The sequence below is a fragment of the Pocillopora verrucosa genome, chromosome 13 (genome assembly GCF_036669915.1).
Source record: "Pocillopora verrucosa isolate sample1 chromosome 13, ASM3666991v2, whole genome shotgun sequence".
In the NCBI taxonomy this organism is placed as follows: Eukaryota; Metazoa; Cnidaria; class Anthozoa; order Scleractinia; family Pocilloporidae; genus Pocillopora; species Pocillopora verrucosa.
Genome location: NC_089324.1, coordinates 3,601,877 through 3,629,601, shown reverse-complemented (window position 1 = coordinate 3,629,601; position 27,725 = coordinate 3,601,877). Strand labels below are relative to the sequence as shown.

At 36.1% G+C, this 27,725-nt stretch overlaps 2 protein-coding genes across 2 annotated transcripts; one reads left to right on the top strand and one right to left on the bottom strand.

Moving 5' to 3' along the window:
* The first annotated feature begins 79 nt into the window (after positions 1-79).
* LOC131768394 (trans-1,2-dihydrobenzene-1,2-diol dehydrogenase) lies at positions 80-3,388 on the top strand. The gene is made up of 4 exons (XM_059084131.2): positions 80-454; positions 818-1,142; positions 1,859-2,024; positions 2,882-3,388. The coding sequence occupies exons 1-4, from the start codon at positions 80-82 to the stop codon at positions 3,024-3,026; spliced, it is 1,011 nt and encodes a 336-aa protein (XP_058940114.2). The 3' UTR covers positions 3,027-3,388.
* LOC131768355 (1-phosphatidylinositol 4,5-bisphosphate phosphodiesterase beta-4) lies at positions 3,378-27,330 on the bottom strand. Its single transcript, XM_066160125.1, has 34 exons — positions 27,257-27,330; positions 26,366-26,422; positions 25,763-25,844; positions 25,484-25,584; positions 24,816-24,982; positions 24,305-24,451; positions 24,152-24,215; positions 23,416-23,503; positions 22,514-22,593; positions 22,165-22,249; positions 21,134-21,227; positions 20,821-20,865; positions 19,213-20,321; positions 18,597-18,747; positions 17,304-17,388; positions 16,706-16,778; positions 16,287-16,338; positions 15,990-16,041; positions 15,435-15,537; positions 15,009-15,173; positions 14,231-14,330; positions 13,383-13,487; positions 12,875-12,963; positions 11,844-12,066; positions 11,118-11,167; positions 10,543-10,608; positions 10,072-10,187; positions 9,840-9,915; positions 9,187-9,285; positions 8,564-8,640; positions 8,306-8,407; positions 7,672-7,729; positions 7,253-7,339; positions 3,378-6,809 (listed from the first exon to the last, which is right to left on the bottom strand). The coding sequence occupies exons 3-34, from the start codon at positions 25,781-25,783 to the stop codon at positions 6,714-6,716; spliced, it is 4,026 nt and encodes a 1,341-aa protein (XP_066016222.1). The 5' UTR covers positions 25,784-25,844; positions 26,366-26,422; positions 27,257-27,330; the 3' UTR covers positions 3,378-6,713.
* Between the last annotated feature and the right edge of the window lie 395 nt (positions 27,331-27,725).

Below are 27,725 nucleotides of genomic sequence, written 5' to 3'. Positions count from 1 at the left end.
TTATACATTTAGGAACTTTCGCGAACCCTAACTGTTACGTAATGGTGTGAACCGTGTGACAGTAGCGTGACAAAGCAAAATGGCTTCCAACAGTACGCGGTGGGGCATAATGGGCGCTAGTCGAATTGCTCACGATTTCATGGTGGCATTGAAAACATTACCAGAAATCGAACACACAGTAGTTGCAGTATCCTCTCGTTCCCTAGAGAGAGCAACTGAATTTGCAGTGAGACATAAAATCGTAAAAGCATACGGTTCTTACAAGGAACTCGCGGAAGACGAAGATGTGGAGGTTGTTTATGTCGGTACTATCCATCCAGAGCATGCATCGCTTTGTAAACTGGCACTTGGTCACGGAAAGCATGTCCTTTGTGAAAAACCCATTACCCTGAATCTTAGGAACACCAAGGAATTGTTTGATCTGGCGAAGGTGAAAGGACTTTTCATTATGGAGGTGAGTCACAGGAGGATTGGGGTGACGCAGCCATGGATGGGGAATGTCTTTTTCCCTCCGACAGCTATCGAAAATTGTGAAAAAATTATATATTTCTGATAAAATTATTTACAGCTAGAAGTATGGGTCAGTTTCGCTGATGATCATCCAACATCAGGGTTTTCTAATCAAAATTTAAATTTTCACGTGGTTTAATTCAAATGAATCAGCAAGATCATTAGTTGTTTACTGATCGGGAATCAAGGGATTGCAAGCTTGGACGCTCCACTAAAAGCCAAAAGCCTTCTTTGGTTATTAATTATGGCAACTGTGATGGTACCCCTGTGATGCTTATTATCACCCACAAAAAATTTATTTTTCCAGGCACTATGGACAAGATTTTTTCCACTTTATGCGGAAGTTAAGAACCTGGTAGACTCAAACATTCTCGGAGAAATTCGAGTTGCTATGGTTTCTTTTGGAATAAGCGCAGATCATGTAGAACGCTTACAAGACCCTGCCATGGGTGGAGGTGCACTTCTGGACGTAGGAATATATTGTTTGAATATTGTTGATATGATATTTGGTGGTCAAGAACCTACAAGTATATCTGCCATGGGTCAGAAAACACCAGCTGGTGTAGATTCGACGGTAACAATAACAATGCTTTATGCAGAAAACAGAACAGCTTCATTAACCATAAGCATGGGTAAGTACTGTCAGCCAAAAACTTAGGGCTGAGTTGTTCAAAGCTGGGTTAAGATAACCCCAGGGTTATTGTGAAGTTTTTTTTCAGATCTAAAAAGCCTTAAAAGGAAATTTAGTAGGATTCTTTTCGTTTACAATCTGATAATTGGATGCCCCACAAAGAATACTTAGGTAAAATTATCCCAGATAGGCTTTTGAACAAAGGAAAAAAGAAACCCATATTATATTTTATCCATGGGTTAGCACTAATCAGCCTTCAAACAACTGAGCCCAGTCAAAAAAGATCACATATATGCAGCTATCTTGTTCCTGGATAGTCTGAGAGAAAGTCCGAAATTGATTATGTAGTGAAATCAAATGAAAAGTTATAACTTTGGCACAAAATCCATGTTTCCCTTTTTTACTCACTAACATCAGTATGCATATTCTCATCATTCTCCCAAGGACCTGATAAAGAGAATTTGTTAAACAATCAAGGGTCTCTTAAGATGGTGGTCACTTCCTTTAATCTTGTGACCTTAATATTTGATTAAGTGGTTATATTGTAAGAAGACATTAGATGCTAGTCATTCTTTGGAGTGAAAACGTCAGGGAAAGCAAAAGTTGTGAATTCATCCTGGGGTATGTTTAAGCTGTTTGGATTGTCTACAGCAGTCAATGGATAACAGACGACTGGCATTCAGCTGATCATAGCATATTTGTTTATGTGATTTTCAGCTGCTCAGCTTCCAAATGAAGCTGTATTTGCAGGATCACAGGGATCACTTACAATTCATTCACCATTCCATTGTGCAACCAAATTTACATCACCAGCTGGAACAAAAGAATACCCTCTACCAAAGCCCAGTATGCCTTTGAATTTTGTGAACTCTACAGGAATGAGGTGAGCTGAGTATGTCCTGTAACTCTGAGGTTTCTTAACCCTTAAGTCCCACTAGTGACCAAGACAACATTTCTCCTTACAATATCAGTACAATATCATGCAGGTAGGTGATGAGAATAAAGAAAAATATTAATTATGGGATTATTAGTTGATCCAATACCAAATTCTCTAAACTAACATCATAAGAATTGTATGGCAGACAGTAAGGAGAATTACTAATGAGATCTTGGGAGTGAGAGGGTTAAGGTGATGTATCAAGCATCAGCCCTTCATCTTTCACTCCGATGAAGGGCTTACACTCTAAACATCAGCTTCTTTAGAAATTTACCTGCTATCCTCTTGGGGACAACAATCTCACTTTCAAAGACAAGAGACAGGTGATATTGATTATTACCCAATTACCATACAGATGGAAAAGTTGTTGTTTTCAAAGATCTAAATTATAAAATGATTTCTGCTAGCTGGAACTGTATTTTATTTTGTGTAGAGTATGGTAGTGTACTCAGACCAAAGGGAAAACATATTAAGCTGGTTCACCCTTCAACCCCCATAAGTGACAGACAGAATATCTCCTTACAATATCAATACAATATCAACAAGATAAGTAATGAGAATAAAAAAAATATAAATTTGGGAATAAGTTGATCCAATACTAAATTCTCCGAACTAACATCATAAGAAATGTATGGTTGACAGTAAAGAGAATTACAGATTTGATCTGGAAGTTAAAGGGTTAAAATCAATTTGACCTGAAATTATCTATAAACCATGACAAAGATATATAAGTCAGAAGTGTCAACATGAACAGCACACTCGAAGTACAACTACTGTCTTTCTACTTCTTCTTGCACTTCTAGATATGAAATTGAAGCTGTCAGAAAAAGTTTATTGTCTTCTGAAACACAGAACTCCACCATGCCCTGGAGTACAACTGAAAGAATTTTTCGTTGGATGGATGAGATTCGCCGACAACTTGGAGTTGTTTACAAAGAAGACATTTAGAAGGACCTTTTGAGTTTCCTTGGAAACAAGAATCCTCTGTACCCACCCATCCCTCCCCCGAGCCAAAAACACTTCTACTTAACCGTTTAACTCCATGAGTGACCAAGACAGAATTTCTCCTTACAGTATTAATACAATATCAAGTAGACAAATGAAGAGAATAAAGAAAAATATCAATTACGGGATTACTTGTTGATTCGTTATCAAATTCTTCCATCTAACATCATAATAATGACAGAAAGTAAGGAGAACTACTGACAAGATCCTGGGGATGAAAAGGTTAAACAACTAGCCATCGCTGTCCAGGCAAAATAACCATAAAAACAGACCCCATTCCACTAGGACACATGATTTTTCTCTAAAGCAGACGCTTTATTCAAATGAGTTTGTTTTCTTACAATGAAATTAAGTATCAGCATCTTCTCTTGATAATAAATCTTTTACCAATAATCAAAGAACTACTGACAACAATTTCTCTCACACATCAGACCTGTAACTAAATCACCAGAGGTTGACTTTGAGCAACATGCTGCAAGATTAAGTGTTGCTGCAATGACAAAGATTTTCACAAAAATTATCTGCCTCAAATGAACCAAATTGTTCCTGTAACTGGATCATTAATGTAAGCATTTCAATCACTTTTGCTTTACAGAAAGGGTTACATATCAATTACAAAACTTTCCAAGACCAACAAATTAACCCTTTAACTCCCATGAGTGACCAAGACAGAATTTCTCCTTACAGTGTCAATACTATATCAAGCAGATAAGAGATGAGAATAAAGAAAAATATCAATTTGGGGATAATTAGTTGATCCAAGGCTAAATTCTCTGAACTAACATTATAAGAATTGTACGGTTAAAAGTAGGGAGAATTACAAATTTGATCTGGGAGTTAAAGGTTAAGTAACAAAAACTCAGGGCTCAGACTTAAGTTGCAAACTGCAGATCAACCTCTTACTGCAAACTACACAAAACATTTATGATAATTAACTCTCAACTCCCATGAGTGACCAAGACAGAATTTCTCCTTACAATATCCATACAATATCCAGCAGGGGATTATAAGTTGGTCACATACCAAATTCTCCAAACTAACATCACAAGAACTGTGACACACTGTTAGGAGAATTACTACCAAGATTTTGGGAGTCACAGGGTTAACTCGCAGTTAATAACATGGAATTTACAATCTTTCTGACTATTGCTTATCCTAAAAAAAAAATTGTGTCAGCTTTTTTGTTTTTCATCATTTAAAATAGCTTTAAATATTACATAACAATCAATATATACTACAGGTTAAAAGATGACCTCCCTCTATAAGACAAATATACACATCAACAAAATGAAAACATCTGGTAAATTATTATGTATATTAATAGTAGAAAGATGCAACACAGCACCAACAGTTGTTATTATATACAATTAACTACATAGGGCACATTTGTAAAATCATAGTCATATGGTTCTCTCAAAATACTACCAAATAAAATTTTGTTGATAAATCAGATGAAGCCATGGCCACTAATGGATACAAATTTCATTCTAAAAAGTTGGACTAGTGAGGTTAAGCATGACATTTAGGGAAAAAAACCAATAGTAAAAACCAGAACTCCTTTACATCTCTACACAGCCAATAATTGCTTTACGCAGTGATCTAACACCAAATTCTTGTGGCTAATTCACAAGGAAATGTGTAGCAGCTAGAAGGGAGAATTAACAATCAGATCTTGGGAGTGAAAGGGTTTAGGATTTATTAATAAATGAGAAAAATCAGGTGGTATTTTTGCTGTTTTTTGTACATTTAAACTTCCTGCTTAAATTCACTGACGGAACATCTCTATCAAGGAGAAAGTTAGAGTTATCATTGAAATCACAATAAATTTGTATCCAAAAGTGGTTAGGCAATTTTTTCATGTTTTTTATGAGATATTTGATGTTTATAAATAGATTGATGTAGATATTAATAAAATGGTCCGATCAAGAAGAGATTGCTTGAACACATTTAAAAGGCATCTGATGCAGTGATTTGAAGGCAGAAATTCCATTTTAGCCTTAGTCACATTTTTTCATGTCTAAAAAAGTCAAATTTACCTTTAGTAATACTGCCTCAATGAAAAGCACAAAATTGATACCCTTTTGACATAGTGTTCACAACACTGCCATCTTCTCATGTGAAGATAAGACATCTTATTCACAGCAGTTAGTGACAATCTAACCACAAGGAAACAGGAAAATATCTTTACATTTCAGGCTCTACCTCTATGTTTTTCAATACAAGCTAACCCACACAGGGCCATAGGGGTCATATGGTAATATAATTTACTAAGTTTTCACTGATATTTACTCATTGAACAGTGAAGCTTTAATTTGGATTTTTGTTTAAAATCAATTACTATATCAAAATATGTAATACCTAATTTTATTAATTTCCACACTTATATGGAACTTTTAATGTAAATCATTGCTATCTCATTTTTATATTAGTAATTTTTTCCTTTTCCAATATGTTTTGTATAAAGTTACAGAGCCTTTACAACTAATTAAGCAACACCAAGTTTTTCTTAGTGCCAAATATCCCATACATCTCATGTCCAAGTTCACTTTTCACACAGTATGTACACGTACATCTGAAGAAGCAGAGCTTTCTCAATTTCTTTTGCCAAACAAAATAATGAATTAAAATAGTCTAAAAACTACACCACAATTCCCAAATGCCTCGACTATAAATTAAGTTGGAGATAAAGCTTACTTTGCATGAAGAGGACATGACACTCACTTGCTACATTGTTGTAAAGTACATTGATGAATAAATTAAAATAACTTGTCTTGACAACTTTTTAACCCTTTTAAAATAATTGAAATAAGTAAGCACATGACAGACATGGTGCACTGAAGATCAAACTGATATTGAGCATGAAAACTTTACCCACTGTATCAGGAATTTTAATATCAAAGTGACATGGCCTGTTTTCATGATGAGGTAGGTGAGGTAACCTACCAAGATGAGGAAACCTGCCTAGGTGGGCCACCCCATCCAAGTTGCCTATGTCTGGCAGGAAAGCTAACCCTATCAGCTAGGGTCCCAATTGCATGCAAATGTCTCCAGGTGGGGTAACTGCCTAGCTATGCACCAACAGCCTCTAGAAACCACCTTGAGATTCCAGGGTTGAAAGATTACCTGTATATGTAGACACGGGCTATTTTCTGACCACAGCTGGGCAGGTTACCTCACCTACCTGGGGTTCCCAACCTTTAATTCTAAAAACCAACCCAAAAGATAAAGTATATTCTGACTATTACATACTCCATTCCACTGTTTCAGTTAAAATTGAAAACAACCATCTGATGCTTACTTCCTGGGAGAAAATATCAAGTAGACTTGTCCATAATACCACGGGTATATATATTTGCAATACCAATACAGCATTAACCTCCTTCATCTAAGCATTTTTAACGTAAATTGATTCCAGTTTAAGAGCTCCATAACCAATAAAATATCATGTTCTTCTTACTTATAAATATCACTCTGTTTTGAACTAAGATTGAAACAGGGAAAACTGTCTGCTTGCCTGCCCTGAGGTAAATTTTTTTAATATTATATACATTACAAACTAAGGTTTGTTCAATACTGACCTGCAGTATTAACTTATATACAAAAGGTTAAAGTTACTGTTAAGGTTCCACTTCAGTGTGTTGGTAAAACAGTCTGGAATGCTGTGTGGATAGCTTTCCTAGACTTCTCACCATTTGTCTTGATTTCGTCCATGTTTTCTGACACAACCTAGAGAGATAGAAAAAGTGTTTTTTCAATTTACGTAAAGAAAGAAATTAACAGTAATAAATTATTGTTACAATGAGACCTTCCCATTGATGACACAATCACATCACAACTGAGCTGAAGACCATTAACTCACAGGTAGATGACGAGTTTTGCACCCTGCTCTAATCAGCAATGTTTGAAGTATCATGTGCACAAATAAATGAATAAAAAGATGGTAAATTTTGACCCAGATGGTTTAATGTTTTCTTTGTTTCAGACTTGAATAGAGTTTATGGGTGTTTATCATTTAACCAAAAGATCTGTAATTTTGGGTGGAAAACTTCTGAGGAAAAGGTTAGTTTTGTAGAAAATACAAATTTTCCACAAAATCATTTTCTACAAAAATCCACGGTTTTCAGAGTTTTAACTGATAGTACAAAGAATTAAAAAAATCATTTCCCTACTTTCTGAAATTCAACTTCCAAGTTCTTCCTCTCCTCTTTATGCTGGTTTTTTAGTTCTTCAAGTTCTCTTTCTTGTCTCTTTGACAACTAGAAAGGAGAACAGATTTAGATATACTGTAAGTTTTAGGTCAAGCCTATATACGCAAGAGATATCCTGTTAAATTTTCCCATAACTTTTTTGTGTCTCTGTTTCTTTCACATTCTTTTGATACATAACTATTTACAATACACTGTGTGTCTGTTCCCTGGGGGAAGTAGTTCATTTTCCCTGGGGGAAGTAGTTCATTTTCCCTGGGGGAAAAGTTCATTCCCCATGAGTCTCAATGTTTCACTTGAGAAAGCATATTAAATAATGTTAGAAAACCCAAACTAACTGTTTCCCTTGGGAACACGCATTGAGGGTAAATTGTTTAACTTACCCTTTGCCTTTCATCCACAAATTGTTTGAGGTTTTGCTTGTCTAGCTCTCTCTGTCTCCTGAGAAAAGGAAACCAGGTAAGTCTTTACTACAAAATAAATGCCCTAAGACAGGATATTATGTTCTTGCCATCTTAATACTGCCCATGGCATGTTTATGGCAATAAACTATTAACACCCAGACTGAAAAAAGTGACGGGGGGGGGTTAAGAGATAGGAGGACAGAGACTTTTCTCTCCTCCATCCTGTTGAAATGTTTTACTTTGCAGGGTGATGAAGTTCATTAATTAGACTGCCTGAAGAAATTTTAATTGGGGCAGTTCAAAGATAGCACTCCATATCGCACCATTGTAAGTGTGTAACCTGAAGTGCCCGCTGTGCTTTACCAAGTGATTTAAGTGCCTGTTGTGTTTTATCAAGTGATTTCTGGCCAAATCCAGCTGACAATCACTACTTTTCATCCAGTGAATTTTGTCAGCAACCCCGAAATTGGCCCTGGAAAGCCACATTAGGGGAGTGGTCGATGAAAATTTATTATAATATAAGCTCAATGTTACTATAATAATCAATATGTCTCCCACCCTTAATAGCAGTCTGGTTTGATAATAACTAAAGGAAAATTAATCATACTAATACCTGTCCCTTTCCTCTTTAGATTGGATATTTTTGTCCTGTGCCAGGGCTTTGGCAGATTCCATTGACTGCTTTGTCTGTTTCTTTGTTATCTCAATGTTTTCCCTATAAAAAGAAAACAAACATACAAAAAGAAACAAAACTAAAGATATGCACCTTTAAAGGAAGTTCCCTCACAAATTCCAGTCAGATGTTGATATGACAATATGTATTTCTGTGCCTTTGTTTGATGAAAGTTTTAAAAATGCTACAAATACTTACTTTTCATGTCTTGCCATAACTTCTTTTACTTGAGTTTCATGAACAGAATCCATCACTTTCTTCAATGTCTCAAGTTGCTGTAAAAATAATTTAATTTAATTTTCTCTGGAAAAGATTAAAACTTAACTTCACTGCAGTTGTGGGAAAGAAATAAATGCAGTAATATTAATGATTCAGTTGTTCCAGACTCTTAAACATTCAACTGGTTCACACAAATAGCTCAAACTGACAGGAGGGTATTGAGTTCATGACCCATCCCTCCTAGTATGGCAATAGCATTGAAATCATCCATATGAGGGTTTCAATCGATGGTTGCCACTCCCACTAACTACTCCCCCCCACCCCCCAGCTGAGGCAAGAGAGGTAGGAAGAAGGGGTGAGTGGAAAAAAACTGGGTTCCCAAACTATGACTGGTTTGCCATTGGGTCTTAGAATTGATTAAAGGTGCTAATTTTTCATGCATATGCCATTATACAAGTTGAATACAACATCACTTCTTGAGATATTTTGCTGTAATTACATTTTGGTAATTAGAAATTGGTTGAAGGATTTCAGAACTGTTCTCTGGAATGATATGATGTGACAACTCATCAAGAAAAGCTTCAAAAGCAAATTATTCGTACCATATCTGCTTGTGGTTCATAGAGGGCAATCTCTTCCTCAACTTGTCGGTTAATCATATTTATCCACTCCTCTGTCTGGGCAGTTAATTTTTGCTTTGCCTGAAAGTTATTAATAATAAACATCAATGATTCTGTTCACTGTCATAACGATACTATGAAAAAACACTTTTGTTTGTTTATGCTCTTCACTTAGTACAGATTCTATTTGATACCATTATTTAGTGGGTAAGCGGGTTGGTCAGCCTATACATTCATTCACAGACAAAACAGTCTCATCAGATTTCAGTCTGTCTGTCTATCTTTCTGTCTGTCTATCTAACTCTCTATCTGTCTGTCTAGCTGCCTTCCTGTCTGCCTGTCTCTATCTCTCTGTGTCTGTCATCTGTCTGTCAGTCTGTCTGTCAGTCTGTATGTCTGTCAGTGTGTCTGTCAGTCTGTCAGTCAGTCTGTCTGTCTGTCTGTTGCAATCTGTCTTTCTGTCTATTTATCCCACTATCTGTCCATCCTAGTTTATAGTCTAGTGCTGTCACACTTCAGTTTTCTATTAATGCACTGCCCTTGACTTAGATGTTTCTAACAACCTATAATTATTAATCAGGTTTGTATACATGACTGTTATCTAATAACTTATCAATATCAAGTATTTCCTTTACCATGTCAGTTTGAGTCTTGTTCAGATAAAGCATCTTGTTCTCGTGAACTCTTCTCAGCTCTTCTGACCTTTCTTCTCTGCAAAAATAATTATAATAATAATAATTGTAGTGATAGATTTAAAACATACACAATTTTAAAAGCTGTTTAAAAAGAAGATATGTAGTTTTCTCTGCACCACTATTCAGTATAACGTTGCTTCCTTACTTATTTACCCACATCGATCTTACTTACCCACATCGTTTGAGTGCTCGCTCATGTGTTTTTATGGCAGTCACTTTAATCTTTTCATAGTTTGTTATGAGCTTTTCAAGTTCTCCTGTGTGAATCCTTTGCATGGCTGTACGCTCCTACAAGGTAAGAAGTTAATTTATCATCACCATCACCAATCCCCTTTGGCTTTCTTTCATTCAGTGCCTTACTTTCACCCAAAACAATCTTTCCTAATTCCTCAAAAATTTCCAAACAATTAAGCATTTGTCTACATGTCCACACAAATGGTCCCCCCTCCCCCAATTAATCATCTGCTTTTAAGTCCACCTCTTTGCCACTTGTCGTTTCTCTAACTCAAGTAACATTGAATAAGTCAATCCATGCAGCAACCATTTATAACAAAGATTGAAGAACCAGCCAGGGTACATTTTTCATGCTTTTAAAAAGTTTCTTTTCACTCTTTTTTTTTCCAACAGGTTGTTTGTCACTCACCTTGGTGTATTTTTTTGCAAGAGTTTCATTTTCCTTTTGATGTCTTTTGAAAACCTTGAGAAATGTCTAGAAAGATATAAAAAGCACAAACCCATCATTATACATGCATATCAAATATCAGAGCATCCATTAACTGTTTCTCCTGAACTTGTTAGACCTTGTGGAGATACATAGTTTGGAATTTGCTATTATTCCAAATGTCATAAAATAATTTACCAGATTTTTGCAGACTTCATTGGATTTTATTTAAAACTTAAAATCCAAAGGCTGGATTCAGAATGCCTGACTTGCTGGGCTGCTTGTATACAAGTCAGAGGGTCTAAGGGCTTTGCTGTCAACATTGCTCAGCAGAGCTTTACAAGCTAAATCAGTCATCAATTAAAGAAACTGCCACAAAGACAATTTAGTGAATCAAGATTTAAACCACCTATATTCTCAAAAATACCCAACTTCACACCAAAAGAAAACTCTGACAGTTACCCTGTATTCAAGCCCTTAACTTGGATCATTAAGCTAACTCCTTTGCGTGTTTTAGAAATTTTAACAAAGATCAAGCAAGAGTCAGTGATAGTTACCTTATCCTTTTTCAGTTCTTCAACAATTACTGGGGAAAACTTAAAGTCATCTGCATCAAAAATGAGAAAAAAAGAGAGAAAGAAAGAAAGACTGCATGATTCAACTGCCACTGCATAGGCAAGCTTCAGATCTGTAGCTGCAATCTAACAAAACTTTTGCCACACATCCTAGTTTGGCTTCCTTAACCCTTTAACTCCCAAGATCTCTTTAATAATTCTCCTTACTGTCTGCTATATAGGTCTTGTGATGTAAATTTGGAGAATTTCGTATTGGATCAACTAATAGTCCCTCATTGATATTACTATTTCTTTATTCTCATCTCTTGTCTGCTTGATATTGTATTGATATTGTAAGGAGAAATTCTGTTTTGGTCACTCATGGGAATTCAAGGGTTAAGCTTTTTCTTCCTTACTGTATTTTAATTTTTTTAAAGAGATTTAACTATTCAAGATGACAGGGTTTCCATCAAGATACATGGTTGCTTGCCAATGGCATAAAGAACCATGGGGAACATTCTCCAGGTCTGAATGAACAAAATTATTTCAGTCCATCAGGATTTTGCTGGTGTACTTTAGATAATATATGCTAAAATCCACATTCTCTGGTGCCTTGTGGGCACTGAGAAACTATCCATGGTACCCTAATGAAAACCAGTTAGAGGATAGTTTTGCTGAAACAGCAAGTTTAGGTAGTCTAGCAGAAATACCTGAGACTTATTAACTTACGTTTCTTTGGAACATTACTCTCGATAAGGGTAAGTTCTGATGAGGATCTTGCACCACCATAATTCAGTGTCACAACAGATTCCCGAGGTCGAGCTGGAGCAGGTGAAATTCCACCAGCAGTAGTGATGGAAGTCAAGGAAGCCGCATTCTTTATTCTTGATAAGGAATTAGATGAAGGCGAAAACTTTAAAAATGAGGCAAAATTACTGTGGGGGTCTTCATCCTGCAGATAAATATATGAAAATACCTTAAATTATTATCAATTAAAACAAACAAAATCCAGATACAGTTGAGGATGATATTAACAAACACAAAGATTTATATAACTTGTTAGAAAGCAAAAAATTACTTTTCTTACAATTCCCTGCCCCACCCCCCTTACTCTAACGAGTGATCGAGACATACTTTCTCCTTACATTATCAGCATATTATGGATACACAGGGTAACAAGTTAGAATAAATCAAGTCATGAACTGGAGGATATAAGCTTATCGCATTGATTCACCTTCCATGCACAAACAGAAATCTTACAGCATGCACTGAGGAAAAGGATGACTTGAACCTCAGAAGTGAAAGGGTAAAATATTGTCCTTATTCTATTGGCAAAATACTAACATTGCTGTTGATGTCCCAGCATGTAAATCCTCCTAGTAAAGCTAATGCACGGCCCACAAGTAGAGGGATTTAAGGAATTTTTCAACCTAGGAATATTTCCTTGATTTGATGAAAGATTTTTGAAAATTTTCCCTTATCAAGTTTAACTCTTTACACCTTAACATCAATATTCATATTCTCCATACAGTTCTCTATACATTTCTGAAGGTGCTAACAAGGAGAATTTGTTTAACGATCAAGAGTTCCTCTACTTGGTGATCATTTCTTTTGTTCTAGTGAAAATGTTTGATTCATAGATGATATTGTTAAAAGAAATTAGATGCAAGTAACTTTTTGGGGTTAAAGGTGCTTATCATCTGCCCATCGCTTGTGGCAGCTACAGCAGAAAGTACTTGGACAAGCAATGAAAACGTTACCTCATCGATGCCAAACACAACCATTTGAGCAGCTCTCTTGTCCACAGCAGACTGGTACTTTATTGGCTCTGATAGTTCATCAACTATGGCTATTGTTGGGACAAAAAATCAAACATGAGAAATTAAAGCCTTTGAATCACTAGGACAGCACACAGGAGAACATATAACTTTTCACAAAATTTAGGATGAGATCACTTACAGGTACAATTTTCATTGCTTCCTTGTGAAATTTACAGAGTCTGAGACAATGGTACAATGCAATCCACACAAAGCATAGCTAACACTATCTGATTAAAACCTAACATCAATAATTAAGAGGTATTCTTCATACTATTCCCTACACATTCCCTGAGGCACTGACAAGGAGAATTTGTGTAACAATTAACAGCTTCTTTAGCTGCTGATAATTTTCATCTTTCTCATAATCTTACTGCATGATTCAGGGGTGATATTGTAAAGAGAAATTAGATATTAGTCACTCTTAGGGGTTGAAGGGTTGATAACAAACCTGTATATCTCTCAGGAATGTATGTCTTGAGGGAAATTTGACAAAACAATGTTGCTAATGGTAATGGCATGTTGTTCTCTGTTCTCAAGGAAATGTGGCGAAATCCTACCCAAAAAAAGGAAAATAGCCGTGAGTATCATTGAAAATAGCAAACACTGAAAAGTTTTACTGATGGTTTCCCAAACATGACTTCAAACTGATTTGTGACTCAAGCAATTGAACAGATCAAAGTTTAAGGGTTGGCTTAATGGTTACTATGCTGGACCCCTGGTCAAGTTATCTGAGTGCCACACCTGGCCAAGTCAAACTGTTGTGTTTTAGGGCAAAACACTTCTCTTATACAGTGTCTCTCTCCACCCAGGAGTATAAATAGGTGCCAGCAATTGCCTGGGAAGCCTGATGAAATGCAGGAGGGTAATATTGTGATGGACTAGCATCCTATTGTGGGGGGGCTGGGTGAAAGTAGTGATATACTCCCAAATGCCTCATTCTAAAGAAACTGGAATAAGTTTTAACTGGAGGTGGGGGTTTGATATAAGCTGAGTTGATATCTTAATTGGTCATTGTAAAGAGCTTCAAAGCTGATGTTTCGAGCTTTAGCCCTTTGCCATTCGCTCTAACGAAAGGCTGATGCTGAAATGTCAGCTTTGAAACTCTTTAGGATGACCAATTAAGATATCAACTCGGTTGGTACCACTGAAATATCTTGTTTTATACTCCCCCACTGACCCAGCACCACAGTATCTTTAAAAACCTACTGCCTTGATTCATTTTACTTAACAAAAAGATCACATCAACCACCAGACTGAATCTTCCCTACTACTGGCCTAATGACACAAAGCTCTTACCTGACTGTAAACCATCTAATGGAATAACCCTTTGGGCAATCAGTTTATCGTTGTCATCTACAACGCCGAATCTCAAAAGTGCAAGTTCTGGAAACACAACCTACAGCAAAAAACCAAATTGATAGTCAATTGAAACCATCATATCAACTTGTATGTAGAATGATTTCAAAATTGTATTGTTTCCAAATCCTATAAAGGCCTGAATTCTTTTTCAGGACTTATTTTCACTACTGCTTACAATAAGTAGTGTTCATTACAGCAAAGATCTTTTTTTTATTCATTTGTACCCTTATTGTTGAACAAAAGGAAAGAAGTACAACAGACTTGGATTACCCAGGTACTATACTCAAAGGGTGCTATCTACTGTCCCCAATGTGGCCCTGTATCCAGGTTCTACTGTGTAACCTGTGTATCTGTTACTTCCATTTCCTGGGCACTTCCAATCAGAGGAGACCTTTACTAGTCCCAGGAGTGGCCCCTGAATGAATGTTATATCAAATAACCTTTGTATCTGTTATCTTCTTGAAAAGGAACATCTATTCACAGGGGTCCCAAGGATGCCACCGAATAACATTCTACACCACAGCCTTAGTATCTATTATCTTCAGGGACATCACCAAAAAGGGGACACTTTTCCTGGTCTCAAGGATGTTCCATGAAAAAGTGTTCCTCTGTATAACCTTTGTAATAACTGCCTTCATTTAAACACCTCCTCTTTCTGAGGGAACCACTAAAAGATGATCCAAATTTCTTTCATACACAACTGCGATTATTTTACCCGTCTGAATTCAAATGAATCCTCTTCATAAACTGGATCCATGCCATTGTTTGGTACAAATTTTGTCTTGTACTTCTTCCGCAGTGTATCAGTAGGAAGGCCATACATATCCACTTCAACACATGTGCTTATCCTCTTATCTGACAAGAACTGCCCTGATATCACCTAAAAAGGTACCATGTAATATCAGAAATGTTTTTAATTATTGAAGTGCCACTACAGCTCACCCCAATGTCTGAAGCATGAAAAAGCTTGGATATCCTGTGGTGCTTATTTATTTACCTCTAAGGGACGTTGTTTCATGTCAAGTTACCCTTCAGGCATCATTTGTTCAAAGGCTGAGTATACTTTATCCACAGATTAAGTTCATCATTGTGACACCCCCCAACCCAAATCACCCTAAACATTACCCCTCATGATAAATACCTTAACAACAACTGAAGCAGCCACCATTCCATCAATAACTGATTCAGTGAATGGATCAAACTGCCTGTCAGACCGTCTCATGAGATCAGGCTTGAGAAGATACCTACAGAGTACCACAAAACAATTGTGTGACTCAAACTTGGTGTATCATTGATGTTGGAGAAGCCAATCAACTCTTAATAATAGCAATATATCATGAGAATTCATATAATGCTTTATGATGGGAAGTTTTTCCTCTAGGGATGAGTGCTAACTTAATGACATGGTGATGGCTGCAAAGTGTGGGTGATGGCTGCAAAGTGTGGGTGATGGCTGCAAAGTGTGGAGATGGCAGATTGTAGTTGTAGCAATTGTGAGAATTAAAAATCTTAACAAGCCTAATGTCCCCATGCCTGCCCACACTTATTCCAATTTACAATTTGTAAGCTTCTGGGTTTACTTTCACTCCTCGAAATCACATTTCGTTAGGTTTTGCTGACTGACAATGGAGCGGTACCCATTTACACATAGACTAGATGTCCACAACCATACACACAATAAAGTTTAATGCCATACCCGCATCTTTTGTTGTATTCAAATTTACCATCATTCAGTTGAAAGGCTAAGTCTGTGTTGACAAAAAATGAAAAAGCATTCAAACTCATAAGTTCAAGCATATGAAGTACTTTTACAAAATGATCTTGTAGAAATAAGCCTTACTAAAAAGGAGAAAATGGCCTTTTGTACAAATTAAAGTGCTTGCTCTCCTCAAGTAACCAAGTGCAATTCCAATACTCAGATAAATTTCAAATGAAAACATGACGCAAATAAAAAGAAATTGCTTTAATTAGTAACTGTTGCTTCTAATGATACCTGATGTTTGAAAGTTGAGAGAGACCATTTGGCAGCCGACATTCCAGAACACCTGAAAAGGATTGTAAAAAGTGAGACAATTATATATTCAACTTCTGCAAATTATATTTTAATAACGAGATGGCAGAAAAGGCAGAGAAAACAAAACAAGAGCATAAAATGCAATTGTATACCACAAAAGTCTTTACACCACAAGACCTCTTGTATGGCCTACTCAGTACATGTAAAACAGTTCTGTTTACAAAATCTTTTTGACAACTATGACTGTCAGAACCTAGTTCTCTAGAAAATAGGTTGCATATTTGGATTTCAAGTTTATTTATTCTAACTAAGCTTTGTAATAAAACACCCCAAATTAATATTTCCCTAAGCACTAAACTTAATCAGATTTGCCATTCCAAAAACCAAACTCGCCTTACCTGTGGCATGTAGTTGCTTGATTCAACCCTACTCCCCCTTGGGTAGATCCTTGACAACTGACGTTTGTTATATCTATATAAAAAGTCAAGAACAGTCAACTGTTTTTACTCAGTTAGCAAACATTCCAGTGAACATAAAATCTCAGAATAAAAATGGCAAAAATAAACATCACCCTACAGTTTTCAGATCACTATTACATTGGATAAAGATCACTTTTATCATTTGTTTTGTTCATCTTTCAGTTTTATTTACAAAGATGCAAACTAGTCTAAAAGTATGTTTTTTACAACAATTTTATTTTTCCAGATTATAATTTTTTTCCCAAATTATTATCGTTACTATTGTTACTGTTATTTTTAATTTTTATTGTTGCACAATAGCAATACTACAATATGTCACAAGAACTCACATCACATTAAGATGTTAGGAAAAAGGTTTGAAAAATTATTTCAGTGAGTAAATAAAAGGGGGTATTGACAACAAAAATTAAGCAAGGAAATTCATAAAAAAATAAAGGGGGAGGCTCTAACAACATAGTTGCTGTTCTGCAGAAAATAGTTCCACACACAAACTAAATGTCTTCAAACAAAAGGATACCTGACAAATTCTACTGGACTTGCTTTCAGTAAACCAAACCCAGTAGACTCGTTAAATGATGAGATGTGATGAGACAAGTTCTTTTCTGCAAGAAAAGAGGGTAAGAAGTAAACAAAATCATCTAGTAATTGACCACCTGCAATTACTGGGTGGTTAGCGGCTGGTCTGGAATAATTTTTTTAATGTGAGGAGCCAAATATCAGGATTGACTATTTACAGTGTCTAATGCCTCAAGACAAGGACAAACTGAAAACATTACAAAGACAGTTCAAACCTCTAAATATGAATGAAATGTTTTTATAAAATAATTCAAATAGTACACACACTCTGATTGGCCATAAAACTATTTTACATTAGCATATGTAAACACAGTTTTCGTTACTCTTTCATTAGTTATTTTATAAAAGAAATGTAAAATGGTTTCCATGTTTACATAGCCTGATGTAAACCCTTGGGAGGTTGGGAGAACACGAGATAAGCTGAAAACCATGACGCGAAGCAGAGTGGTTTCCTACGCTTATCTCATGTTCTCCCAACCTCCCGCATGTTTACATCAGGCTATGTAAACACAGAAACCATTTTACATTTCAAAACCCTTCAGCCCTTGAGAGTGACTGGCATCTAATTTCTCCTTACAATATCCCCCCTGAATCAAACACAAAAGTCATGAGAACAGAGGAGATGATCACCAACCAAAGGTCGGAGCTCTCAACTGTTAAATAAATTCTCCTTGTCAACATACTGATGTTAGGTTTTAAAGGGTAAAAACAACCTGACTCAGCTGGCTTTCTAGTCAAGTGCTCAAAAATTAATTACCTGATTTCTTCAGCAAGAAGCTACCTTACACTGCACAAATAATACTAACAAACACATTTTCTTCTCTAATTTATGTCGACACGGTATCACCTAGTGGAGTTCATCAGAGGTGGGTTTAACACTGAAGATTAAAGTAAAGCCATGGGTTAACCCCTGTTTTGGATTACTAAGGGTGTGCGACTAAGCAGGAGAGTCCTGTAGGGAAGATATTTGACTTGAGCACCAAGAGCCAATTTTTTTCCAGTCTTGCCCTAGCTTACTTAGTCAGTAAATGATTCGTCATGTAACTGGTGCACTTCTTTCGTCAAAGAGTTCTCTATAGATCAATAACAGAGCACTGGAGTGCAAAATGAGTCAGATATCTTTCAATCTTTTTATTTGTCCATAAAAAATGAATGGGATGACAGAGCTCAAAATTTACCATCTTTTTGGTTTCTATTTACACTAACAACTAGACAGTAACATGTCTCAACCTACTTTCTGCTTCGTCAAATCCAGTAAATGGTACTGGATGAATGTAATTGACCAATGATGACAAGAAGGGATGAATGCTTCCAGTGGTTGATGTGGTAGTCATTTGTGCTAAGCATTCCAAGTCTTCGGGAGTGAGACTGGCTGCCCTTGATGTCTTTACAAAAATTTCAAAGTATGGTTAGTCAAAAAAAAAGATTAGATTGTAGAAGTCAAATGTTAGAAGAACAAAAAAGTGGCATATGAGTTGTGGCTAAATGCGTTGCTAATCTTCTTTTTACATCATAATGTCTTCTGTAATCTATTGGGGTACAGACCCATGGCAACATGGAATCTATTTGTTTTATATGATAGAAAAAAACAATATTTTGTTTATGGTGATGTCATCTTTGCATCTGTCCTCCAATAGATCATAAGTAAGAACCAATCAAACCGCATGATTGTATATTTCAGCTTATCGCCTAAACTGTTCTATTACACAGTCCTATTACAAACATGACAAATATATTGTCCCATAAGGACTCAAATCAGGCTGCTGAGAGCAAATCAAGTGCATGAATTTTGTTACAGTTTTGATCAAAGGAGCTCTATCAAAATACTTTGAATCACTATCCGTACCCACCTTCTTGCCCCCAACCATATTAAGTCTCAGTGAACTTCCAAAGCTGGCCAGTTTCTCCTCTCGTTTCTTAAATTCACTGATGACATCTCGCTCTTCGTCATCCTCCAAATTTGAATCCACACTTTGTGTGCTTGCATTACTCTCTTTCCTTCCGCAAAAGAATTTTGGATCATAAGAATAGTCTTTGCTGCCTCTTGAGGATGATGATCCAGAATTCGTTCCTTGTACTGAAGGGTGAGTTCTTTTAGAATCTACCTTGCCATTGCACTGAATTACGGATGAAATTTTCCCATTTTTTTGATCATTTTCTTCAGGCTCTGAATCAACCTTCCTTCCCTCTGATTTTAAGGAACTTTCATCGGAATCATCAGCACCTTTGTGATTGTCATTTTCGGTAGAATCAGAAACTTCTCTAATAGACTCAAGCCCGCCATTACTACGGTATGGTTTATGAACAACATCAGGTGTGTTACTTTCTTCTTTGGTAGATGGAAACTTGTAAAGTGTCTCCCCGCTGTCTGTCACAGTCACAGTTGGCGTTACAGAAAGACTTTCACTGTCAGTGGAACCATCTGAAGTTGCACTCAAAGTTGAAGCCAGAGAGATCCCTGAAACGCGGTTTGCTGAAGAAGGTATTCCTTCTTCGTTAGTTCTTGACGATCTTGAACTACTTTCTGAACTACTGTCTGCTACTGACTCAATTCCTTGCATTTCGAGAAAGTTCCTACTATTCCTTGACATGACAAAGGTATTGTCCAGATCCTTAGATACACCATTTAAGCCTGCATCATTAAGAATCCTGGAAAGAAGGAAGTTTGAGTACTCTGACACTGAATCTGACTCCGAGCTAAACTGAGAAATGTTATCAAGGGTCCCAGACTTGTCATCAGATGATTCTTCTGCCGCAGTTGATGTAGATTCTCGTAAAAGGTCGTTGCAAATTTTATCACTGTATGCCATAATTTTATCAAACTCCTCGCAGCTTACAGATCGGTCACGAGCATCATCATCATCATCATCATCATCATTATCACTTTCCGGCACCTCATCCTCCTCTTCAATTTCATCATCAATAATTGCAGTTTCCTTAATGCTTCCTGCACGGTAACCTGAATAAGAATATCAACATGGAAATAAATAACTATCAGCATCTGAAATTGAGACCAGCTGGTTGGCAATGGAACCAAAGAATAAATGCTAACTGCCAGTATTTCAATGCTAGTTACCAGAGGTGGCTGACCAGTCTTCAAGAAATAACTCAATCATCAATCTTTTTTTTTTCATTCTGCTCTCAAATGGTGATCATTCATGAACAAGAATACATTTCAGCAAAACCTTAATTTGATTAGCAACCTTTTCCTAGCAGTCAGATGTTATGGCTGACAATGGATGGCCAAAATAGGTAATTCCAACAAAACTGAGTGCCTCCCTAGCTCAATGTAAGTTCTTGGATTTTTTCCAGTTCTTGGATTTTTTCCAGTTCTTACATCTTGTATGCAGTTATCACCCACATTGTCATAAGCTAACATCTGAATGATAGTCAAATTAATAACCCTATTTTAAACTTATAAATATTTTGTTTCTGTGCAAATCTGACCACCACATTACCTGAAGAGTCAGTGGGTTCATAATCACTAAGCAATTCACTGAAATCTAAAGGGAAAAAAGGACCAGAGTCAACAATTGACAAAATAATTAATAGAATATTTGATTGAAGCCTTGCAACATTGTATTTCTTTTTTTTCCCATGCTAAGATACTGTAGATCAGTGAAAACTTGAAATAAAAATTAAAGAAATTCAGTAGCTCAATTTAAGGTCTACTGAAGAACAAGTTAAAATATTTATATTTATCAAAATAAAGATGAAAATAATTCTTCTCCCCTCAGCAGGAGATGTAACTAAAAAGGATTATTTTTTCACCTTCCATTTCTTGTTCTGGTTTGAGTTTCTTGTTCTTGATGATTATTTTTCTTTTGAGATGGCTCGGTGAAGGAAGTGGTCTACCTTCTTCAATCTGAGGAGAAAACAAAAAAAAACAAGAAGTTAATAATTAATCAGATAACAGCAATGGAGCAATCTTCAGTTGGGCGTTGTAACCAAACCAAAACCATATCAATCAAGACAGGCTATCAAGGAAGGAAAATATATTAAAGAGTTAACGTTAACTCAACGTAAAAACAAGCAAACTGCCTGAAGCATGAAACAATGTGGGTGAGCAAGTTGTGATTGGTTTTAGTTGTGAATTTGATTAGTTAACCCTTTAACTCTCAGAAGTGATTAACATGAAACTTCTCCCTAAATTATCCAAACACATGACTGGAAAACAGGTAATGAGAATATTCAAACTTATCAGGTACGAGTCATTATCCTGATTTAACACCAAATTCTTGTTGCTGATTTTTCAAGGAAATGTGTAGCAGCTAGAGGGGAGAAGTAACAAGATGATCTTGGGAGTTAAAGGGTTAAGAAAGTACCACAAGTTTTCTGGACCAATCATTTGACAGCGTAGAGGAAAAACTAAGCAATCCAAGATTGCATTTGACACTCCATTGAATATTGCTCTTTACAAATATCATCAGTATCATTATCATTATCATTATCATTATCATTATCATTATCATTATCATTATCACTATTGCCATTGTCCCAAATTATTTGAACTTTTTCCAGTTTACAGTGTGTCAACAGCAGTTTTTTCCTTTATCACAAACAAGGCAACAAATTTAAAATAGTCAACCCTTTGACTATACCAAGACAGAATTTCTCCTCATTGCACCAATACAATATCAAGCAGACAATACATGAGAATAACAAGAAATATCAACTGGAGAATCATTAATTTATCAAGTACCAAATTATTCAAACTAACATCACCAGAATTATATAGCAGACAGTAAAGAGAATTACTTCAATCTGAAATCTTGGGAGCAAAAGGGTACTAAATTACTTACTGGATGACTTTCCAGAGGAAATTTCAATAGCATGTCTCCAAAGATATCAGTACAGTAACTAGCCATCCTGTGTTGTTGGGATTTGCTGAAACAAAACAGAAAAACTTGAATAAAACAATTACCCATTCAGAACCAAACACAAGTTACTGTAACAACTAAATGCTACATTAACCAATAACAATTAAAAGAATTGGAGAAATAACACTATTATTTACTTTCATTAAATTAATATGTGATTATCAAATACACTAGCTAACAAAAATAATGGATTAGTAAAAAAATGCCTTTGATTTCAAGCAAATTAACTAAATAAATGCTTAAATAACTATAGCGTAATCAGCTTAAATACCTGCAGTGATTCTCAAAGGATAGTATCACTGGGTACTCAGATGTCACAAATGCTGAGTCGCGAATTGCTTCTATCACATCCTGCACAATAAATCAACAAAAGAATTATGTTAATTCCTGGTAGCAAATGACATTTCACCATAATGTTACAATTTATTAGTCATTACCATTTCACTATTTTATAATTCTATACTGCTGTCGTCAATGGGAATCTTACAGTACTCCATTTCTCCTCAGTGCTTTAACCTTTTAACTCCCAAGATCTGATTGTTAATTCTCCCCTCTAGCTGCTACACATTTCCTTGTAAATTAGCCATGAGAACTTGGTACTAGATCAAGATAGCAGCTTCTACCTGATAAGTTTGAATATTCTCATCACCTGTTTGCTGAAGAATGTATGGATATTGTAGGGAGAAGTTTTATGTTAATCACTTCTAGGAGTTAAAAGGTTAATAGTTCTCTTAGACCTTTAACTTTCCAAAGTGATCATAAGACATCAAAAACTTCTCTTTAAAACTTCACTACATTATTCAAGAAACAGGTTAGGAGAATGAACAGGAAAGTCAACTAGTTGGACTAGGCTCTTATACTGATGACATACACATTGTAACCCAGAATTCTCTAAACACACTTACAAAGAAACAGATACATGCAGGATAAAGGAATTCCTCTTTAGATCTAAGGAGTTTAAACTTTCAACCCTAGTATCTAACTTCTCAATAAGGCATAAGCACTGAATCAAACAACAGGCCCAGGAGAATAAAAGAAATGATCACTTTTTTGAAAAGCTCCTGATTTTTAGCTTAACTCTCCTTGTCATTGCCATAGGTAATATATAAAGAGCAGTATAGAGAATATACATGCTGATGTTAGGGTGTTGAGGGGGTTAAGGGGGAACCTCACCTTGAACATGATGTTAGTACACATGGCTTTGCCATGTGTTATAATGGGCTCATCACCAGGCCCATCCCAGCAGTCCAGTTCAATGCACCTTTAAAGAAAGAAATCAATGGGTACATTGGTATTTTCCATGTAATTTAAGAATAAAATAGACAATCTTGCAAGTTGTGTATATAGGTTGTCTCACAACTCAAAGCTTTAATATTTAATAACCCCTATAAGAGTATTACCTACATTTAATTTCTAACCCTAAGCGATCACCCTTATATCAAACATGAGGGTTGTGAGAATAGAAGAAATGATCACCAACCAAAGAAGATCGCGATTGTTTAAAGTCTCCTTGTTAGCACCTTGGAGAGCAGTATGTAGAATAATTTTTTATACAAACTGATTTTAGGGTGTGCAGAGTGAGCATTTTTGAGAAAGGGGAAAAATCTATGGATGGTGAATCAACTACATATAGTGAAGGATTTAAATTCCACAATTCTCTGTTGCTCTCATGAGGCTTTTAACCCTTTTACTCTCAAGATCGAATTGTTAATTCTCCCTTCTAGCTGCTACACATTTCCTTGTAAATAAGTTACAAGAATTTAGTGTTAGATCAGATAACAACTTCTACCTGATACATTTGAGTATTCTCATTACCTGTTTGCTGGATGGTGAATGGACATTTTAGGGAGAAGTTACTTGTTAATCACTTCTGGGAGTTAAAGGGTTAACAATAAAAAACGCTTCTTACCGACAGCCTGCCAGCAGGCATTGCCTGTACATCTCCACAGAAGACTTGCCGCCAAACTGACGCCCTGGAACAATAGAGCATCAGATCTGAGCAACACAGTTCACAACCAGTTAGCATGATGCTTTTTAGGTAGATATAAAAAATGTGGCTTACCCACAAGGTAGGTATTGTGTGACGAGTTAATAAAGTAGTGTGACAGAGGCTGTGTCATGTCCTGATAAATTTCCACTCTGTTAGGCATCATAAGAAGATTGTCGTCACTCAGTAGATATCTTGTCAGTCCATTGACAGTGATGCGATCTACCACAAGAACACAGACAAAAAACGTCGATTAGATACAATAATCAATGGTGACCATAAAATGACTTAACCCTTTAACTCTCATGAGTGACCAAGACAGAATTTCTCCTTACAATATCAACCAGACAGGTGATGAGAATACATATAAAGAAAAATATAAGTTTTAGGATTTTCTAGTTGATCCAGTACCAAACTCTCAGAACTAGCATCATAAGAATTGCATGGCAGACAGTAAGGAGTATTACTAATGAGATCATAGGCATTAAAACTTATTTCTAAAAAGTTGCATCAATCATTTATTTGGAAGCGGAAATTTAAAAAGCATTATTTCATTGTTTTATTCCTTTCAGGGGTTATTCCATACCTCTTTGCAGGTTATCCAAAGATTTCTCATACTTCCATATCAGAGAGAGGGCCTTCTCTCTGTTGTAATATGGGTAGAGTATCTCATTCAGTCGAGGATCTCTTTGCTCATGATTCAAGAAGTTAACCAGCTGGTTGACATTAAGGTAGGGGGCTTTGCCACCACCCCTGACAGAAAAAGAAATGATCAATTAACAGTTATTCATTTTGGGCTCAAAAGATATCTAATGCCCCATTGCAGACTGGGTTCCCATTCCATGGTGCCACACCTAAGCACTAAAATGGCTATTGTTCAGACACCCCAGCACCCTGGAATGAGTATGTTCACACTCATGCAAAAGGCTTGGTGCCCTGCAACTTTTTTGTAGTTTGCAATATGTGTTTGCCATTTCAGTGACAGCATTGCATGAAGCATGAGAAATGACAAGAGAGCTGAGGAAAACATGTTCAGACAAGTTCCCATGCTCAGCAAAGGTACTTGAGTACCATCCCAGGAGGTAGTGCCCATATCTGGCCACAGTGCTCAAATTTTGGTTAGGCACCAACAAAAAGCTATGTTCAGACTATTGTCTGATGCCAGTACAGGCACCTTGTATAAAGGATAACTAATGAAATATCACTCAAAATGAAAATGGAGACAATTAATTGATGTTTTTTTTCCTTTCTTACCACCTAATGCACAGCTGTTCAATTTCAAGCCTGCCACAAACTTTCAAGTAGAGCTGATAAAACTGCTCGAAGGTAAATGATGAACAGTCAAGTTCGTCAGTCTGTTGAATAGGAAAAAATAAAACAAAATGGTTTTTTTAATTTGAACACTTTGTTTACAAGACAAAAAAATACCCCTTTCTAGAAAAAATAAAGGGTTCATCTTTAATATGTTTCATTTTTTCCTCAATGAAATTGTAGAAAAGAAAGCTATGTTAAGTTTGATTTTTAAATTATTACCTTCCCACAGGGAAGTTTCATAGCTTCTAGTCCTTCAAATACTCTTTGCTCATACTTTCCAACATTCAGGCACTTGCAGATACTGGAAAAAAAAAGTAAACAGATTAAGAAAAGCAGTTCATAGCAAATGGAGGTCTGTCTTGAGTTAAGAAATTTCAACTTATTTAGCAAGTTTCAATTTCCTATAGGTGCCTTGAAGTACTGCAAAATTTATGTCCATAATTTAGACCAAATTCACAAGTTCTTACTTCTAACAGGGTCCATTTGCAACTCACTGTTCTTTCACAATGAGATGCATATAAACCAGGGTTCGTATGTCCTATACTTCTGTATGGTAGATAAACACAGTTGTCAGCTGGATTCTTGGCCAGCGAATGCTCAGTAAAGCACTAACTTCCAATCTTAATGTAAGCTTAATTTGTTAGCTACAACTCTAGTAAAGTATATTACAAACTTACATGTAATTATAACAAGGGTCTAATGACAACTTCTACTCAAGTTGTAAGAACATTGGTCACTCTAACAGAAAACAGTCCTTTTCTGGACTACTCTACTCTAAACCTGGACAATCAGACCACATATTAATTAATTAAGGAAACTTACTTCTTTACAGAAATCTTGTTGGAAGGAGTTGCCAAGTGAACAGTGAGCTTGATATAGCTGCAAATGAAAGATTTACAACCAAGTTAGTCTGATTCAGCCATCAGTTAGTAGAGCATTATTTGTATTTAAACAACTTGAGGTAAAAAACATTGAGCATGGACTGCATACAAAGGGGAAAAGGAGAGAAAAGTTGATTTGAGTGCATAAAGTATGATCCTAAGGATCTGAGAGCAAATGGCTGCAAGGAAGGTATTGTTTCTTCATTACAAAAAGTGAACTGTGAAATGTCTTCCAGTCAAAATGATTTAATTGACGTGACATATTCATGAAAATGTGACTGACTCCATTGAAGAGGGAAACCAAACAAGAGGTACATTGTTACCAACTGTGTCAATTTGTATGGATTGCCAATGGTAACAGCCAGCCCCTTAAGTGGAAAGTGCCTCTATCGCTGGCAAAACTATACAACTAAGCCATATCTAAAATGGAATTGATTACATTGACAAAATCACAGGGAACAGAAAGGGGAAAGGGAAAGTGGCAAATTCTCAACAAAGGAAAAACTATTGGTTGGTCATGTATGTGTATGTTGCCTAAAACCTCATGGTGCTGCCCATAATGCCCCACTAGTTAGGAATGATGTCTGAAACAATTGCAGTTGCAGCTGATGTACAACTTATCTAAGCTCTATCCACTTTATTTGCTCACTCTGGTTCATATTTTCAACTGTTAAATTGTCAACAGACTATGTTAAAGAGGAAGTTGATTTGCCAGGTGGGAATGCAAAATTCCCATATGAAAAGATAACAAAGATAGCTATAATTTCACACTTCATATTAACATGCATTCCACCTTGATCTACCAAAATAAACTAACACATGGTCTACTTACAGTTTAAATAACTGTGTCAAGACACTGGCATTCCAAATGTTGAGGTTGTGTAATAAAGGTGGGAGTCCATCAATCCATTCCTTGCAATGATAACAAGAACATTAAACCTCTTTCCTTTAAATTTAATTTAAATAACACCTGAGAAATTAATAAACTTCCAGTGAGCTCTTGTGATGATTAACACTTTCATTCCCATGAGAGACCGAGAGAGAAATTCTCCTTACAATATCAATAAACTTTCAAGTAGAAAAGTAACAAGAAGATATAATTTAAGTATCCACTGAGTGAAATACTTTGATATTAACAAAAGTTGAAGAAAGTGTGTGACAGACACAAAGTACAGAGCCTTGAGAGAGGTTAACTTGAACTCATCACTCATACTGAAACCAAGCTTATAAACCCTTTCACTCCCATGGGTGACCAAGACTGAATTACTCCTTACAATATCAATACCATATCAACCAGACAA

Bases quoted from the DNA above. Each gene is read 5' to 3' on its own strand.
- LOC131768394 (XM_059084131.2), top strand. From the start codon at position 80: ATGGCTTCCAACAGTACGCGGTGGGGCATAATGGGCGCTAGTCGAATT. The intron at 455-817 runs GTGAGTCACAGG...TTATTTTTCCAG, and splicing joins AAGGACTTTTCATTATGGAG to GCACTATGGACAAGATTTTT. The intron at 2,025-2,881 runs GTGAGCTGAGTA...TTGCACTTCTAG, and splicing joins GTGAACTCTACAGGAATGAG to ATATGAAATTGAAGCTGTCA.
- LOC131768355 (XM_066160125.1), bottom strand. From the start codon at position 25,783: ATGAAACTTCCCTGTGGGAAG. The intron at 15,174-15,434 runs GTATTTATCATG...GTACCTTTTTAG, and splicing joins CTGCTTCAGTTGTTGTTAAG to GTGATATCAGGGCAGTTCTT. The intron at 11,168-11,843 runs GTAAGTTAATAA...TTTTTGATGCAG, and splicing joins GAGTAATGTTCCAAAGAAAC to ATGACTTTAAGTTTTCCCCA.